The sequence below is a fragment of the Aulonocara stuartgranti genome (assembly GCF_965226115.1).
Source record: "Aulonocara stuartgranti genome assembly, chromosome: 2".
Taxonomy (NCBI): Eukaryota; Metazoa; Chordata; class Actinopteri; order Cichliformes; family Cichlidae; genus Aulonocara; species Aulonocara stuartgranti.
In genome coordinates, this window is record NC_138940.1 from 8,887,900 (window position 1) to 8,902,467 (window position 14,568).

General features: G+C 40.9%; 1 protein-coding gene across 3 annotated transcripts in view; it reads left to right on the top strand.

The window, feature by feature from the left end:
• Positions 1–11,313, top strand: part of pcgf3 (polycomb group ring finger 3) — a 74,253-nt gene extending 62,940 nt beyond the window's left edge. For all 3 annotated transcript variants that reach the window (XM_082507539.1, XM_082507540.1, XM_082507541.1), the window contains 3 exons: positions 1,046–1,183; positions 4,349–4,429; positions 5,632–11,313. In XM_082507539.1, the coding sequence (XP_082363665.1) occupies positions 1,046–1,183; positions 4,349–4,429; positions 5,632–5,679 (267 nt within the window). In that variant the 3' untranslated portion in view covers positions 5,680–11,313. The remainder of the gene's footprint in view (positions 1–1,045; positions 1,184–4,348; positions 4,430–5,631) is intronic.
• Positions 11,314–14,568: the final 3,255 nt, after the last annotated feature.

Here is a 14,568-nt window from a genome sequence, read left to right on the forward strand (position 1 = left end):
GGTGAAACGAGCTACAAATCCACACATACCGTGTGAGCTGAATCGATCCCTGCGGCCGGGCTTCTTGGTTTCATGTCTTTGCAAAAGAGATGCTGTAGAAAGGTGGAAATATGTTTGTCGATGTGGGCAGGCTACAGTTCTGGTTACACAGCCAAAACTAAATTGTTGAATGGATTATAAATGGAAGGCAAACCAAATATTGTGGTTGTTCACAGCCTCAGCGACAACAAAAACTGACAAATGGGGCTTAAAGGCTGTTTAGTTATCCAGACTGAAAGCATTTCTGTCATTCTTTAAAAGCAGCATTGAAGATTGAAGCAGTTTTCACAATGTTGGTATAAATCAGGTTTGGCGATTGTCAGCCATCTCTGTCTTCACTGGACAGTTACCTGCTTTATACGTTTATAAGCACAATCAACGAAACCTCAGCTTTGTATCAAGCTTTTTAATGTCTACTTCAGCTGAGTTGGATAATTTTCTCACATTCAGCTCTGCTGGGTGAAAAGTTCACAGCTGCAGGACTTGTGAATTCTGCCATGAGGTTTTTGACCTTTGCGGAGGTGGGAATTTTGACCTTTAGGTGCTGCCAGGTGAAACTTTCTGGGCTTCTCAAAGTAAGAAGGTGGTTCTTATGAAGACTGCAGACGTCTAAGTTGTTCTGAACTTTCCTAAACCAAAGTGTTTATATATTTATTTATATTTAACTTTACACACATGACTACAGTTTGACTGTGAAACAGCAGCATTTGAAACAGCTTGAGGCAGAGTTATAGGCTCTGTCAATCATGTAACACTAGATTTACGTTGACATTCAGAACAGGGCTCTGCAGTGGACACACTCCACATTGTCACTGATGCTAGCTCTAGCACTGCCCTACTACTTGCTCTTTAAAAGGAACCTTGCGATCCCTCGTGGCTTATATTTAAAAAAAAATGTAGCACTTTAACATGAAACAGTTCTTAATGGCCTTATAAAATGATAAGATCATGTACCCACACTTCAGTGGACGCAGGATTTAAATCCTCATCTTCTGTCTCCTAACAGGTCAGCATCTGCTTGGAGTGCAACAGCAGCAAGCTTCGCGGTCTGAAGCGCAAGTGGATCCGCTGTTCAGCACAAGCCACGGTCCTCCACCTCAAGAAGTTCATTGCCAAAAAGCTTAACCTGACATCATTTAATGAGGTACAGATAATATCACGCTCCACCAGCCCGGGAAACAATGATGACAGGGAAATGAGTCTGTCACGAACTAAATGTAGTTTTAGTGTAAAATTAAAGCTGTAAAGGAAGCAGTTTAAGAGGAAACACTTCCCCCCTCAGCGCTTGTTATCTCCATGTTGATAACCTTGAGAGTCTGCATCACTCTGATCCTTTTATTGCTCAAAGCTAGACTTAACCTGTACATTTGAAGCTTTCTACTAGCCTTAATTACAAAGGAACAGAAATGGCTTCATATGTTTGTTCTTGGAGTTTAAATTAATCCTCATTTTATCTGATGCTGAGCCTCAGTGAGACCCTTAAGGCCATTCTCGGTCTGAAAGGAGCTGTTTTTGCTACTCCCCTCCCTTTAAACCAACTATATTGTCATTAGCTGCCCCTTGTAAACAGAAAGTTTGAACAGCAAGTGGGTGGGGCTTCTGTGCCCAGTCATATTAGGAATATCTTTGACATTGTTCAGAATCAGTAGTGGGTTAAAGCTTAAAAAGCTGCTAGAAGCTGAGAATCACAAGCAGCCTGACCAGCAGCTAGAGGCGTGACCCGCACCCTGACACCATCATTTCAAACATTATAAATCCAAACCTGAAAAACTCCACAAAACCTCACGACCATGACACTTACAGGCTTTCCCTCCAGGAAGTTTTACAATAATTCCTATAGTAGTTTGTGATTAAACATTGAGATTGCAGATTACTGCTTTTAGTCATTTTAATTCCTGTTCTTACAAAAACATTGTTTCTTTTTCCAGAAATGGATTTGTAGCAAATTGGAACAAATCTCTTAATTCTTGGCGCTTGTTTTAAGTTTTCGGAGCACCAGCTGTCCCGTGTGGGCCCCGCGTATCAGAAAGTTTTAGTTAATTGCAAGAAATTGCATAAAAGGTCACTTTATTGTAATTCTTCTGTACTGACTCATACAATGCCTTTTGTGTTTGTTATATTTAGCAGGAAACAAGCCCATATGAGATCTAATTTTTCTATTAATTATCGTTACCACCCTGTTATAAGCAGCGGGGGATGGGAGGGTGGAGGGGAGTAGGCGATAATTTGACAGATGGATTTTTCGATTGAATCATCAGTCGCCTCCTTGTCGTCTATTTTTCTGTTTTCTCCGTGTCCTTTTTTTTTTTTTTTTTTTTTTTAAACTGGCTGTCACAGAGATGAGTGGGAAGGCTCCATCATATCGTCGGCCTCCATAACACAGCTTTGGCGAGGCGGATGCTCTCCCAGCCAGCCATTGTTGTCCTATCTACTGACTATCAAAAGATGTTGTTTGAAACGATTTCTGCTTTCAATGCAGAGCCGAGCGCAGAGCATTGTCGGGAAGCAGTACACCAGTTACTCATTGATCATGTTTGTAAACCCATCGTTGTGGCCACGTCAGCCATCTGAATGTCTCTGCAGGAAGTGTTTCCGTCAGATGAAACTAGGATAAAAGGAATGCCCAAAATGGAGGAAAATCAGGGATCGATTCCTGGAATCAAATAGATTTTCTTAGGTCTTCTTTGATGACCATATAAAGACAATAAAGATGTTGTTCTTATTGTTGTTCTTACATTATAAATGTGCTACAAGAATAAGCACATTTTTGGCATTTAAAAGACTATCTTGGAAAAAGCTAATCTTCCAATCTCAAAGTTTCACATATAGGAGATGCATGTTTAAAAAATCCATTAATTCTTTTTTTTTTTTTTTTTTTTTTACACAGTTCTATAGCTGTGGAAACTAGTTCACAACAGCAGTCGCCTCAAAATGCTTTGAACTGTAAATTTAATAACAGAAAATGAACCAAGCACTTGGCAGCTGTGGAGACGAAGAACTCCCTTTAAACAGGAAGAGACGTCCAGCCAGGCTTAGGCCCAGGCAGCAATCAATCACTGATCCATGCTGTAACTATAAGCTTTGTGAAAAGCCAAACTTAATTTTAAAAGTCCCAAATCCAACGTGGGAAACTGGTTCCACAGGAACATGGGAGCCTGAAAGATGAAGGCTCTGCCTCCCGCTCTACTTTAAGGAGCTCCGGGAAACACAAGCCAGGGGCTCTGAGAGGGATGAGTGCTCTATTGGGGGTCTTTAAGTTATGATGGGACTGATTATTCAAGAATTTTAAATTAAATTGTGGTTTTAACAGGAAGGCAATGAAGAGAAACTAATATGGACGGGATGACTCTCTTACTCGTTCCTGTTAATACTCTGTGACATTTCAGGGAAACCTCGCTTGTCAGGAAGCTTTTAGAGCAACCTCATAAGGAATTACAACAATTCAGCCCTTTAAGTAGCAAATGAATGGACAAGTTTCCCAGCATCACTACAAATGATTCATTTAGTTTAAAATCTCATAGAACAAAATTCAGAAGATCACAGTTATGCTTTGATTGGTTTTGGTGTGCCAGATTCTGGTTTCCTTCTTAGATTGCTTTTATTTATTTTTTTCATTCAGCATCTCATTTTTCTGATTTTCATTGTGAGCATCTCTGTTTAGATAATGATGATTTAATAAGTTTCTTCAGGGTTTAAGGGTAAAAAGCATCTCAGCTGTACAATTCAATTTTAGATTTATGGTTTTGTTTTGTCGGACAGAAAACCTGATTGGAGAATGAAATTCTGCCCCTGAATTGCATCCTCCAATCAGACCTGGATAGTTTCAACTCCTCCCAGCCTTAAAATGTGCTCTCTCTGAGAGCCAGCAGGTGGCGCTGTGGCAGTGTCCCTCCCCGGCCTTCACTTTCTCTCCCTCCCTGCGTGCCTCTCAGTATTGATTGGCAGATGCAGATGCGAGGAGCTGCTCAGAAGAATATCAATGCCGGCTTCACGGGGGAGCGGTAGATTTGGCGAGCCGGCATCGTGTTCAGTATCGAACTTTTGGATTCTCTGTGCGGGTGCCAGGGGCCACTCGATGTCAAAATGAGCCCCCCACTCACCCATCCACCCACCCAGCTACATCTCCAGGAAACACTGATGTTAGAATAGAAAGAAAGAGGGGAAAATAGTAGAGTTTCACTTTGTCCTCGCACTAACCAGCAGAGACCTCCAGCATACGCCGCTCATATTAACGTCATGTTGTTAACTACTCTTGCACAAATCGGGTCAGATATCGTTCAGTAATTTGTTTCTGTGCTTCTTTTCTCAGCTGGACATTTTATGCAACGAGGAAATCTTGGGGAAGGACCACACTTTGAAATTTGTTGTTGTTACAAGATGGAGATTTAAGGTAAAAGACAAATGAGTTGTGAGTTTGAGACTGGTATTACCAGTAATATCCAGTTGAATTGATTTCACTGAAATGTTTTTGCTATGTGGACACTTATCAACTGAAAACTAATCAGCTGACTACAGACTGTTCATGTATTGATATAATCAGTTAATATTGGCGACTTTTCCCCAGAAGTAAACTCCAATAGTCTGATGCATTTCCAGGTTATATTTTTACTGAACAGCCATCAGGCAAGCATGCTTTCACCACATGCCATAGCTCCATTTGGTTAACTAGCACAAGCGACATGAGTAACAGTTAGCATCTCATTAGATAAAGCTAGTTATCAAAGCTGCTGTTATTCCTTCTGCATATCATATTTAATTAAATTCAGTTTTACTTATATAGCACCAAACTACAACAGCAGTCACCTCAAGGCGCTTTATACTGTAAGGTAGACCCTACAATAATAGCATTTACACAGATGGTGCTTAGATTTGTAAGAAAAACTGAATTTAAACACAGAGTTTGGCCAACATATCTACAGTGTTTGCTGCAGCAGTGAAGCAGTCCTTTGGTTTCTCTGGCTGATGTAATCTTCTCGTCTAGAGTCTATACCATATACCTGCCTTCATGAGTACCCAGTGAAATTTCAGTTGTGCAGCGTAGGTCACAAAAAACTTCCTAGAAGGACGTCTTCCCAAATGCTTTTCAAGCTTCTTTGGAAGTTATAGAGTATGTAAGTTTATTAGATCACCTATTATAAAAACAAAAACACACAGACTGTAAAAATCTGTCAAAAACTGGTTTAAAATTAAAAATAATGAAGTAATAAGTTCACCTTTTTGTACTCAAGACTTCTTTTAATTAATCGAGTGTAACATCTGGCTTCTTGAAAATGAGGACAAATTATGTTCTTAAAGCGATTTCCCCAAATTCAAGGACTTGTGTTCCAGTTAACAGTGGCGTAAACACAGACATGTGTTGATACATCACGTCTCCACCTGTAACAGTTAATGTACAACTAGGTCTCTGCTGTAGGTGGAAACCCATTTAGTCTGTCATAAATCTGTTATTTCTCGTAGAAGAACCTAAACTATAGCACTTAAACATTAGCATCATATTTTCTAAGCCAATCCATGCTTCAGTGCAGTTAATAAGCTAATTGTGAATGGTTTAAGGCCTTTTGCTCGAGCTTGTGTTTTGCTTGTTCCTTGCAGAAATCCCCCCTCCTGCTCCATTACAGACCCAAGATGGATCTGCTGTAGCTACAACGGACACAGTGGTTGTTTTTTATTTTTCTTTCTGGCCCAGTGGCCGCGGACTGTGCCGAAACCTTTTTAATTTATGCAAAGACGATCAACCAACACCAAGCAAACGCCCGACGGTAAAAGTCAACACAAGCCAGCAAACGTCCATCTAACGGGGAGGGAAAGTGGGACAAACTGACACAAACTGGCCGCCTCTCCAGCACAGACACTGCAACACTGGCGTGTGTTTTTAGAAACTAAAACAACCATTTTTTTCCCTGGTCTGCTACATCCTACATATGTGAACGAAAAAATAAAAAATATGGAGAAAAAGCATATATTTATACTTTTGTACAGAAGAGACACACGGAACCAAGACACTACTGGTGCTCTGTTTACACGCAAACAAGATGTCGGGAATCGTGTGACCGTCTTTTCCAGCTCCATGCAGACTTCATCCTCCTGAGATGATGACTGAGCGGAGGACAGGATTATTTTTTTTTAATATAAAAAGGTGTTTTGTTCTTTTCACACCGCACTCGACACGTCTTGGGAGCACAGAAAGTATATGGAAAAATTTATATAACAGGCATCAAATTTAAGCTGTTTATCAAGTCTCTGATTTCCCTGATTTTTTTTTTTTTTTTTGGTTTAAATTTCATTCTGTTGGCTTTGTCTAATTTGCTATTGGGTTCTCAATTGTCAATTGTGAATAGGTTAATTTTTTGTGTAGTTATTTATGTTCTATATACCAATATTGTACATAAAATGTCATTACAGAGAGAGAAAGAGATTGAAGAGAGACTTTAGACTGTTAAAAGAGAGTGGATCCCAGAAGTGCTATCTATATGTTGGGCAATAAATGTCCAGAGGTGATAAATTAGGATTTTTAAAGACAGACTCACTATCAGTATCAAATTATATAAATGCATTTTTATGTTGTCTGAGAAAGACACAAAACAGCTATATCAAATCCTCTGCCATTTATGTGTATGTGGGGTCTAAATGTGTTCCTTTGCCCCGATAGATGAACTTTTAGGGGGCCGATGAGGAGAAAGCTTCACCCCAACCTCATCCTTCCCATCTCACCTTCCTTCAGTAGAACACATTTATTGTTAATTTTAGTTATATTAACACATTTTAACATTACACAAAACACTCATGTCCGTAGATGCCCGGAAGATGTTTCATTTTTTAAACATTGTTTTCGGTACCCACCGTGCAGTCTTTTAATATCCGTCCCTGTGTTTCTGCAGTCTTTCAGTGGCAGCAGCACCAGGCAGGTGTATGCCCATACCACCCACATGTTTACAGCTTTTGGTTTGAGCTGCTAGCTGTAGATGTTTTTTGGCACCCTCCATCCTTCCAGACATTTCCTTCAGCTCCATTTTTACTGCAGAGCTACCGAAGCTGCAAGGTAGAAATGTAGAGATACAGACAACTCCCTCATCTTAACAGCCTCAGAGACGGTCTTATCCTAGTTTCTTTTTTATGGTGAACATGGAAGGGAAGTGACATTTATTATAAACTTCAAGCTCGTCTCTTCAGATGGATTCAAACGTCACAGATGTGCCAGTTCTGCAAACATGAGTGCAGGTTAGCGATATCGCTATTTTCCATTTCTGGGTTATACTTTGGTTAGTTCTCACTGCCAGCTGGAGAGCAAAGGTGCAAAGTCTTTAAACGCATCAATACGACAGCATTTCTGAAAGATAAGTGAATATTTTTAGGCTTGTAATCACACACAAAACAAAAGAAAATCAGTATAAAACTTGGATTTTCCTTTTTTTTTTTTTCTTCCTTTTTTGCAGAGTAGCCAGTGTTCAATATTGTTGACTTAACAAGACGATTTTATGAGTCTTTTTGAAAGAAATATCGTGCAAATTCAGGTTTCTCAGCGAGGAGGCTGAGGTTTTTTTTGAACATTTTGATAATGAAATGACTGCTGTTTGGTCATTTGGTGCTTATAGATGTGTGTTTCTGACCTTGAGGAGGATTGTTCCTCATGCGGGAGCATGCCGTTCTCAACTTTGTGACGCAGAAAACTGATGTTATGTCAAAAGCAAAATGTCTTAACCCTAAAAATCCTGAACCGAACTGTCTTTGACCACAACTGGATCCCTGAGCAGCGTGTCAGACCTCAAGTAGTCTTACCTCACTGACTTCTCTTATCAGTAATTAAAAACGGCAGTTCAGCTTTTGCGTTGTATCGCCCCACAACAAGCAGTCTGTCTGTACGCTCATGTGCGGGGTTCCTATGCATCTTCAGATCTCACAAGTCTGGCGGAGTGATTTGAAATTGGCCGACAAAGCAATGTGTAGGGACTCGTTAGGACCTATGACGTGTGTATTAAATGCATTATAGCCTACAGGTCTGTACAAAACCAGCTCTACCAAAACTCCTTCTGCATGCTTCATTCATGTGCTGACCTTTATGTTTCAAGGACCTTAATTCAGCTACCTTTTGTAGGGTGCTCATTGTTTATGGTTTTTATGTAAATTAGTATTTTATTTTATTATTATTATTTTTAAAAAGGTGAAATTTGAATTGGCCTGTCCAGAAATACCTCTCCGGGTATTACTTCTCCTCCTCTTTGTTCTTCTTAATTTTTTTTTTTTACTTGGTCCGACTCTTGCTACAATAAATTTTCATGCATAGAAAGTGATTAAAAACCAAAAACAATGAGCCTGGCCATGTTCTCAGCTCGTGGAAGAGTGTTGTGTATGTACTAATCCCTGCAAACGTAATGTAATATCTGTGTGATATTATGTCTTTGTAAGTGCAGACTTGGTGTTTTAAAGGCTTATACTGATTATTTCGTAGTACTCGGACGAGTGTCGAGTACGCTTCCCGGAGCTATCACTGACACTGAGATCTGTGTTTTAAGTCCTCTGGTTTGCAGTCCTAAATCGTAATCGTGTTTTCTGCCGTTCGGCTGTCACAACTCGTTTGGAGTTCTCGTCGTGTTTGGTTGTCACTGATTAAATCTCTTTACTGTAATTCAGCGATTGAGCTGTAAAACACTTGACAAGGTGCTACTGTACTCACGACTACAAACGGAAAAGATATAATGCAGGACACTGCTCCGGAAACGCCCTTGTGTTTCACATCCGCCTTCAAACGTTCACTTTTTCCCTGCTTTGATCGTTAGTGCTCTCATCCTGGTCATCGTTCGGCACGATCAAGTCTTTCCAAATGTTTCACTCTGAATCCTCTCTAAAGCCTTGAGTAGTTTACCTTCTGGATCTGTTGCATTTGTGTGTCGATGAAAACTAAAACTAAAATTTAATGAGCCCAAATAGAACAACTCCAAGGCGTTTTCTGTCACACAAAGAGCAAAATTGGTGCGCAGCTTTTAAGTCAAAATTAGAATTGTTTACCCTCTCGTGCTTGTTTTCTCCTAAAAGCCCTGTGACCTGATGGAAAGGTGGAAAGGGCGAGGTCTTCGCCGCAGTGACGGTCAGGCTGCGTCTCTGCTGCTGGTGCTCTCTATGGTGCTAACAACTACTCGCTTCAAACTTCAGAGACAAAAAGGATCTGTGTCGCGAAGCTCTCGCTCTCCTGCCGCCGTACGTGCTCCAGTCCTTGGGCGTCTGATAAAGAAGACGCTCGATCCCCTCCCTACTTTCAGATTGGGTTTCCCTACTTGTCTAGGCTCGCTTTGGAAAGGAAACAGAGGGAATTTTAAATAAGTCATAGACTGTGACGGGGCTGATGCTGTGACAAATAAAAGTGGTGAGAAATTGGGTGCACCTGCTGCAATTTCGTGCCTCAAAGAGAAACTCGCACTTATTACAGGCTTCACTGGTGAGATGTTTGCGCCTCCGAGTTCGATTGAGTCTCACTCCAATTTCTAACAGATAATTGGCTCTGAAAGACTAGAACATCCATGAATTTAAAATCGTGTACAGCTGGTTGTGTTTTCGTCTACACGTTTCTCTCAGGAGGTTCGACCTTCTCGCCACCCGTGTGTAGATGATGCTGGCCGCATCTTGCGCCAGAACAGATCAGTGTTCGCCTTTTTATTAGGACTAACATCGAGACATCAGTGCTGCTATGCTGACAGGCAGGATGAGAGGCTTCCAGGAGGCCTGCAGATGGTGTTGCTATCTGCTCTGAAATGTCTCTGGCTCATCTCTGCTTTGACCCTGATCTCCTGTCAGCCTGTTTGTTAGCTCCTGCTGGGATCTCGGTGAAGCCCGGCCAAAGTTTAGCCGCTTCACGTGGACCGTCGAGTCTGAGCAGAGCAAGTTTGCTCCACCGCCATGACGGCAAGACGAGTAAACAGTTTATTCAGGCCACTTTGAACAGTTTTCTGAGCTCGGAAACTTTCCTCCTCAGCGGCAGCCGCATTCATTTCAGCTTTCATTTCAGGCTTGTTGGCAGCAGAATTGTTTCTGGCAACTTCAAATGGCTCTCCTGTGTTTACTCTGCTGTAATAAGCGTCCACTCTGGGAGTCTGGTAGCTTTCTTTGTTACCTAGCTCTCTTTCTCCCTTGTTTGAGTTCTCTGCAAGGCGCAGCAATCTCACAGGCTGGCTTTGTGTGCAGCAGAGACTGAGACCTCACTCGTATGAACCACATGAGCCACGTGAACTGAAACGGTCGAAAAAATATAGATTCGTTTGGCTGGGGTGTCTCTTCAGAGCATTTGAGCCGGCAGCCCTCGAGCACACAGGTGGTTCAGCTTGAAGAGCAAATGTCTGCTTAAATTATGGATTGTTTTGCTGCTTCGGGTGATTTTTCACTGCCGATCAGGGCAACAAAGTCTCATTTGCAAAGGCGCAGCAGTTGCGAACGACTCCAAACTATTGGCTTTAGCAATTCAGAACGAATCAGTCGTCATCTACTAAATCTCACAATGACATTCCCCTGATGTTATCGCCTGATCTGTCCAGTTTTGTATAAATATTTATTTATGCTCAAAAAGTGACCTCTGCAGTAGCTTTTAAGTGTTTGACATTTATGCTCTTGCTCATTATTTTGCAGTTTTTTTTACCCTTTTCTTTGTGAAACTGAGCAGACTCGTACAGGAAAAATGGCTTAAATGACTCATTCCCCCTCTTTCGTATTAAATAAAGTGTCGTCTTCGCAGTGTGTGACAAAACACATGGGTCATATTCATTAGGTCAAGTTTATTTAAAAAAAAAGAAAAGAAAAAAAAGGTATGAATGTGGCAATGTGGTTATTGTACTGGCAAGGAAAAGGTGCAATATACAGTTCCCAGATGGTTCCAGCCTTTTTTTTTTTTTTTTTTAAATTTTGAAATGATTTTTCTTTTTCCAGTCAGGTCCTCAGGTCACTAAATGCCTTCTGGTCCTGAGGGTGACCAGGGAATCTCAGAACATACACTAATGCACCCAAAATTCAAACGACTGGATTTTACTTTAGTCTCTTCTTGCCACAAATACCCCAGACTGTTTTTTTTCTTTTTGGGTTTTGGTTTGCTTTCAGATCAACACAGACTCTTATTCTGGTGTCCTTTTCCTTGCCTCCTTTTGTATTATTGTTATTTATTGCACATGTAATGAGTTGATCTCCACTGTCATTTAATTCAAGGAGTTTTGGGGCTGGAATTTCTTTCATACAAAACTACAGAAGCTTTTGTCAAAACCTAAGTGTGTATTTCATCAATAAATGCCTTTAAAAGTGCTTCTGGTGCCGTGTTGATTGGATTTCTTTGGATTTGGAAAGCTGCCATCGATTTTGTTTATTTAATGTAGACAAAAATTTTAAATGCACATTAGAATACACAGGCCATTAGATCAAACTGTACTCACCTGCCAGTTTTTAAGGTACTCCTCTTCAGCTGCCTGCAAACACATCTAATCAGCCAGTCACTTGGCAAGAGCGCTATGCATTTAGGCTTGTAGATATTTTAAGTGGTTTTGTAAACCTTAGGGATGCTTCTACAGTAAAATCGCAGCAGACCAGCCTGTCTGCTATATCCAGAGGCCTGAAAAAGAAAATATCAGACCTTGTTGATGTTAGAGGTCAGAGGAGGATGTTTCAAGCTGAAGGGAAGGATTAGTTCAAAGATATAGTTAAATGTAACCAAGGCATCTGTGAACATGCAGCAGCAGAAGACGCCGCATATTTGTACTATTGTTATGTTACCAGGAAGTCCATTGAGATGACTTTTACAAGCGAGACCTGATCAAAACAGCAGCGACCCAAAACATCTCAAATGTTACAAATATAACAAAATGTAACAATATTAAAATGACTTTTCAAAGTGAACATCCAGATATCTCCTTCACTGAATTCCTAATTTATGCTTTCGAACTCACCAGTAAATGGAGGCAGTTTAATGTTCGGGCTTTCTGTAAATTCTTCAAGATTACACAGCAGAAGATTCAAAAAATGCCGCCGGGTTTGACGAGTCTCGAGTTTTACTGCAATATTCAGGAAGTAGAGTCAAAATGTAAACAACCATCCTGCTTTGTATCAACAGTTCAGGCTGTCATGGTGTGGGGATATTTTCTTAGCACACTTTGGGCCCCTTAAGGCCATCGAGTTTACTGCACTCAAATGGATGGATGTGGTGGAACGGGTAACTGTGTAACGCTACATTATATGGCCAAAAGCATTTACTCACTCCTCTAAATCACTGAAATCAGGTCACTTCCAGAATTGGTTATTCTCTAGAGCGCAGTGAATTCCAGCGTGGTACCGTGATAGGATGCCACAATGTTAAATGAAGGTGAACGTTGCTCAGTGTTCGTGGCTGCATGTTATTTAGTCCTTCTGCCAACTAGAGATTAAAAAAAATATAGAGAGACCTCTCTCAGGGAGAGTAGAAGACCATCCCCAACTTCTTATTCAAAATAAGAGCAAGAACTTTTGTCTTTGTACTTTAGTTCAGGATTTTCACATCCATGCTTGGAGCATCCGTTTTTATATGATTCTTCAGGTTTCCTTCAAAAGCTGCCGCAGAGTTTTTTGTTTCACATTATTACTTTGAGGAGATATTTCACAGCAGCTAGAAAGCAACTGGTTTAACCAGGGGACGCTATAGTGAAGTAGACACAACTTTAACCTCTTTCCTGACAGCCGTGGGGAGAAAAAAAGCAGCCTGCGAGCACTCTTTAGGTAAGATTTCCTGTTTTGTTACACCATATCGCTTTGTGTTGTGCCAGTACCACCAAAAATAAACAATTTCTGTTTCATCCAGTGGTGGAACATACAAAAATCAAATATTACCAAAAAACACCCACAAAACTATCAATGAAAAGGCCAGTCGTCGCCAACAGCTGCCTTACAGCAAGGTGGCAGATGTTAAATGTCAGACACTCTGTGGAAGAGTCTCAGGTTTCCGTCTGCTCACGCCGCAGCTGCAGAGTCATTCAGCCGGTGGCCACGATGGCTGCAGATGCATCACGTTTGACTTGGAGGTGGCTGTGTTTGCATTGGCCATCTGCAAAATACAACAAATAGGGAAGAATCTCACATTAATACACAACTTTTTATCTGCCCTTGTTGAAATAACACGACAGAAACTATCAAAAGATAAAACTGTGAGAATATTCTGTCTAATTAGCTACTGAACCAAATGGTAAATATGTTTATTTGTGGAGTAGCAAAAAACATCTTCAAATAATTAGTTTTACACCCACTCAAAGTGTCACAATCTAAAGCGGATACCAGGCTCATCTTCACAATGATTTGATGCACAAGATCCCCTTTGGGGCTGCGGTTCAACACACATAACAGTCCTGTCAGCATGAGGAGCTTGACAAAGGAGAGTTGATTGAGTCACAGGTTTCTCAGTCGGAAGACCACAGTTTGACTCCGGTTTGAATCTTGGTGCTTTGGTTTATTTGCAGATTAATTTAGTGTTTGCTCACTTTTTGTTTTGTTGTTTTTGCTTTTGCTCGTTTTTGGGCACTTGAAAATAGTAATGTTTAGAAAAGATTGTGCTGGATTAAAACATGACCCTTCAGATGGAGAGCCCGGTGTGCTTAAATGCAGATACACTTAGAGCTCCACAGCAGGTCTTCGACTAGCTTTCCTCCCCTCACCCCAACCAGTCACAGCAGATGGCCGCTCCGCCCTGATCCTGGTTCTGATCGACGTTTCTCTGTTAAATGGGAATTTTTTCCTTTCCACTGTCACCAAAGTGCTTGTTCAAAGGGAGGCGGAGGGAGGGTTCATGCACCATATAAATAAAACTGAAATAAGTTACCTTGTTTGTAAATCTGGCACAGCGATGGCTTTGAGAAAACTCCACTATTTGACATCCTGGGAATAAATATGGGCCAGAAAGTCAGAGGATCATCGTTACCCCGATGGGAGAATAAATGTCTGCATCAAATTTTATGACAATCCATTTAGTAATTGTGGAGAAATTTCACTCATAATAAGTTTTTAAATTTCAGGCTGTGTCTCCAATCCTGGGCCACTGATTCTCCATTTGAAATGATGAATGTGACTTCATTTGGTGCAAATAGAGAGGCATGATGTTAGTCGCTGTACGCAGTTTGAAGAGAAATTGCTCTCCGAAGACGAGAGGATGCGCTGTTTTGTTTGTTTTCTCGGGACCATTAGATGGCAGCTATTTCAGTCGGTATGTGTGGGCGGAGTGCTCAGATGTGTGAAATGAGAAGAGGAAAACCACATTATTGACTCATTAACCAATTCCGTGGTGTGGAGACTGTGGGTCTGCCTTTTGTTTTCCACTGCTGGTTGTTGTTTTACCACAGAGAGTCAAAGGAGTCAAAATCACAGCCGTTAATCAGAACAAACCACCGGAAAGGTGTCTGAAATCACCGCATTACATCATCCTGACTCTTTAAGGTTGTGACTTCATAGATTAAACACTTTTAGCTGCGCATATTTGAATTTGCATATAAGTTTACTTTACAAACACAAATGCAGTGCGATGCATAACTAAACAAGGGAAGCCAG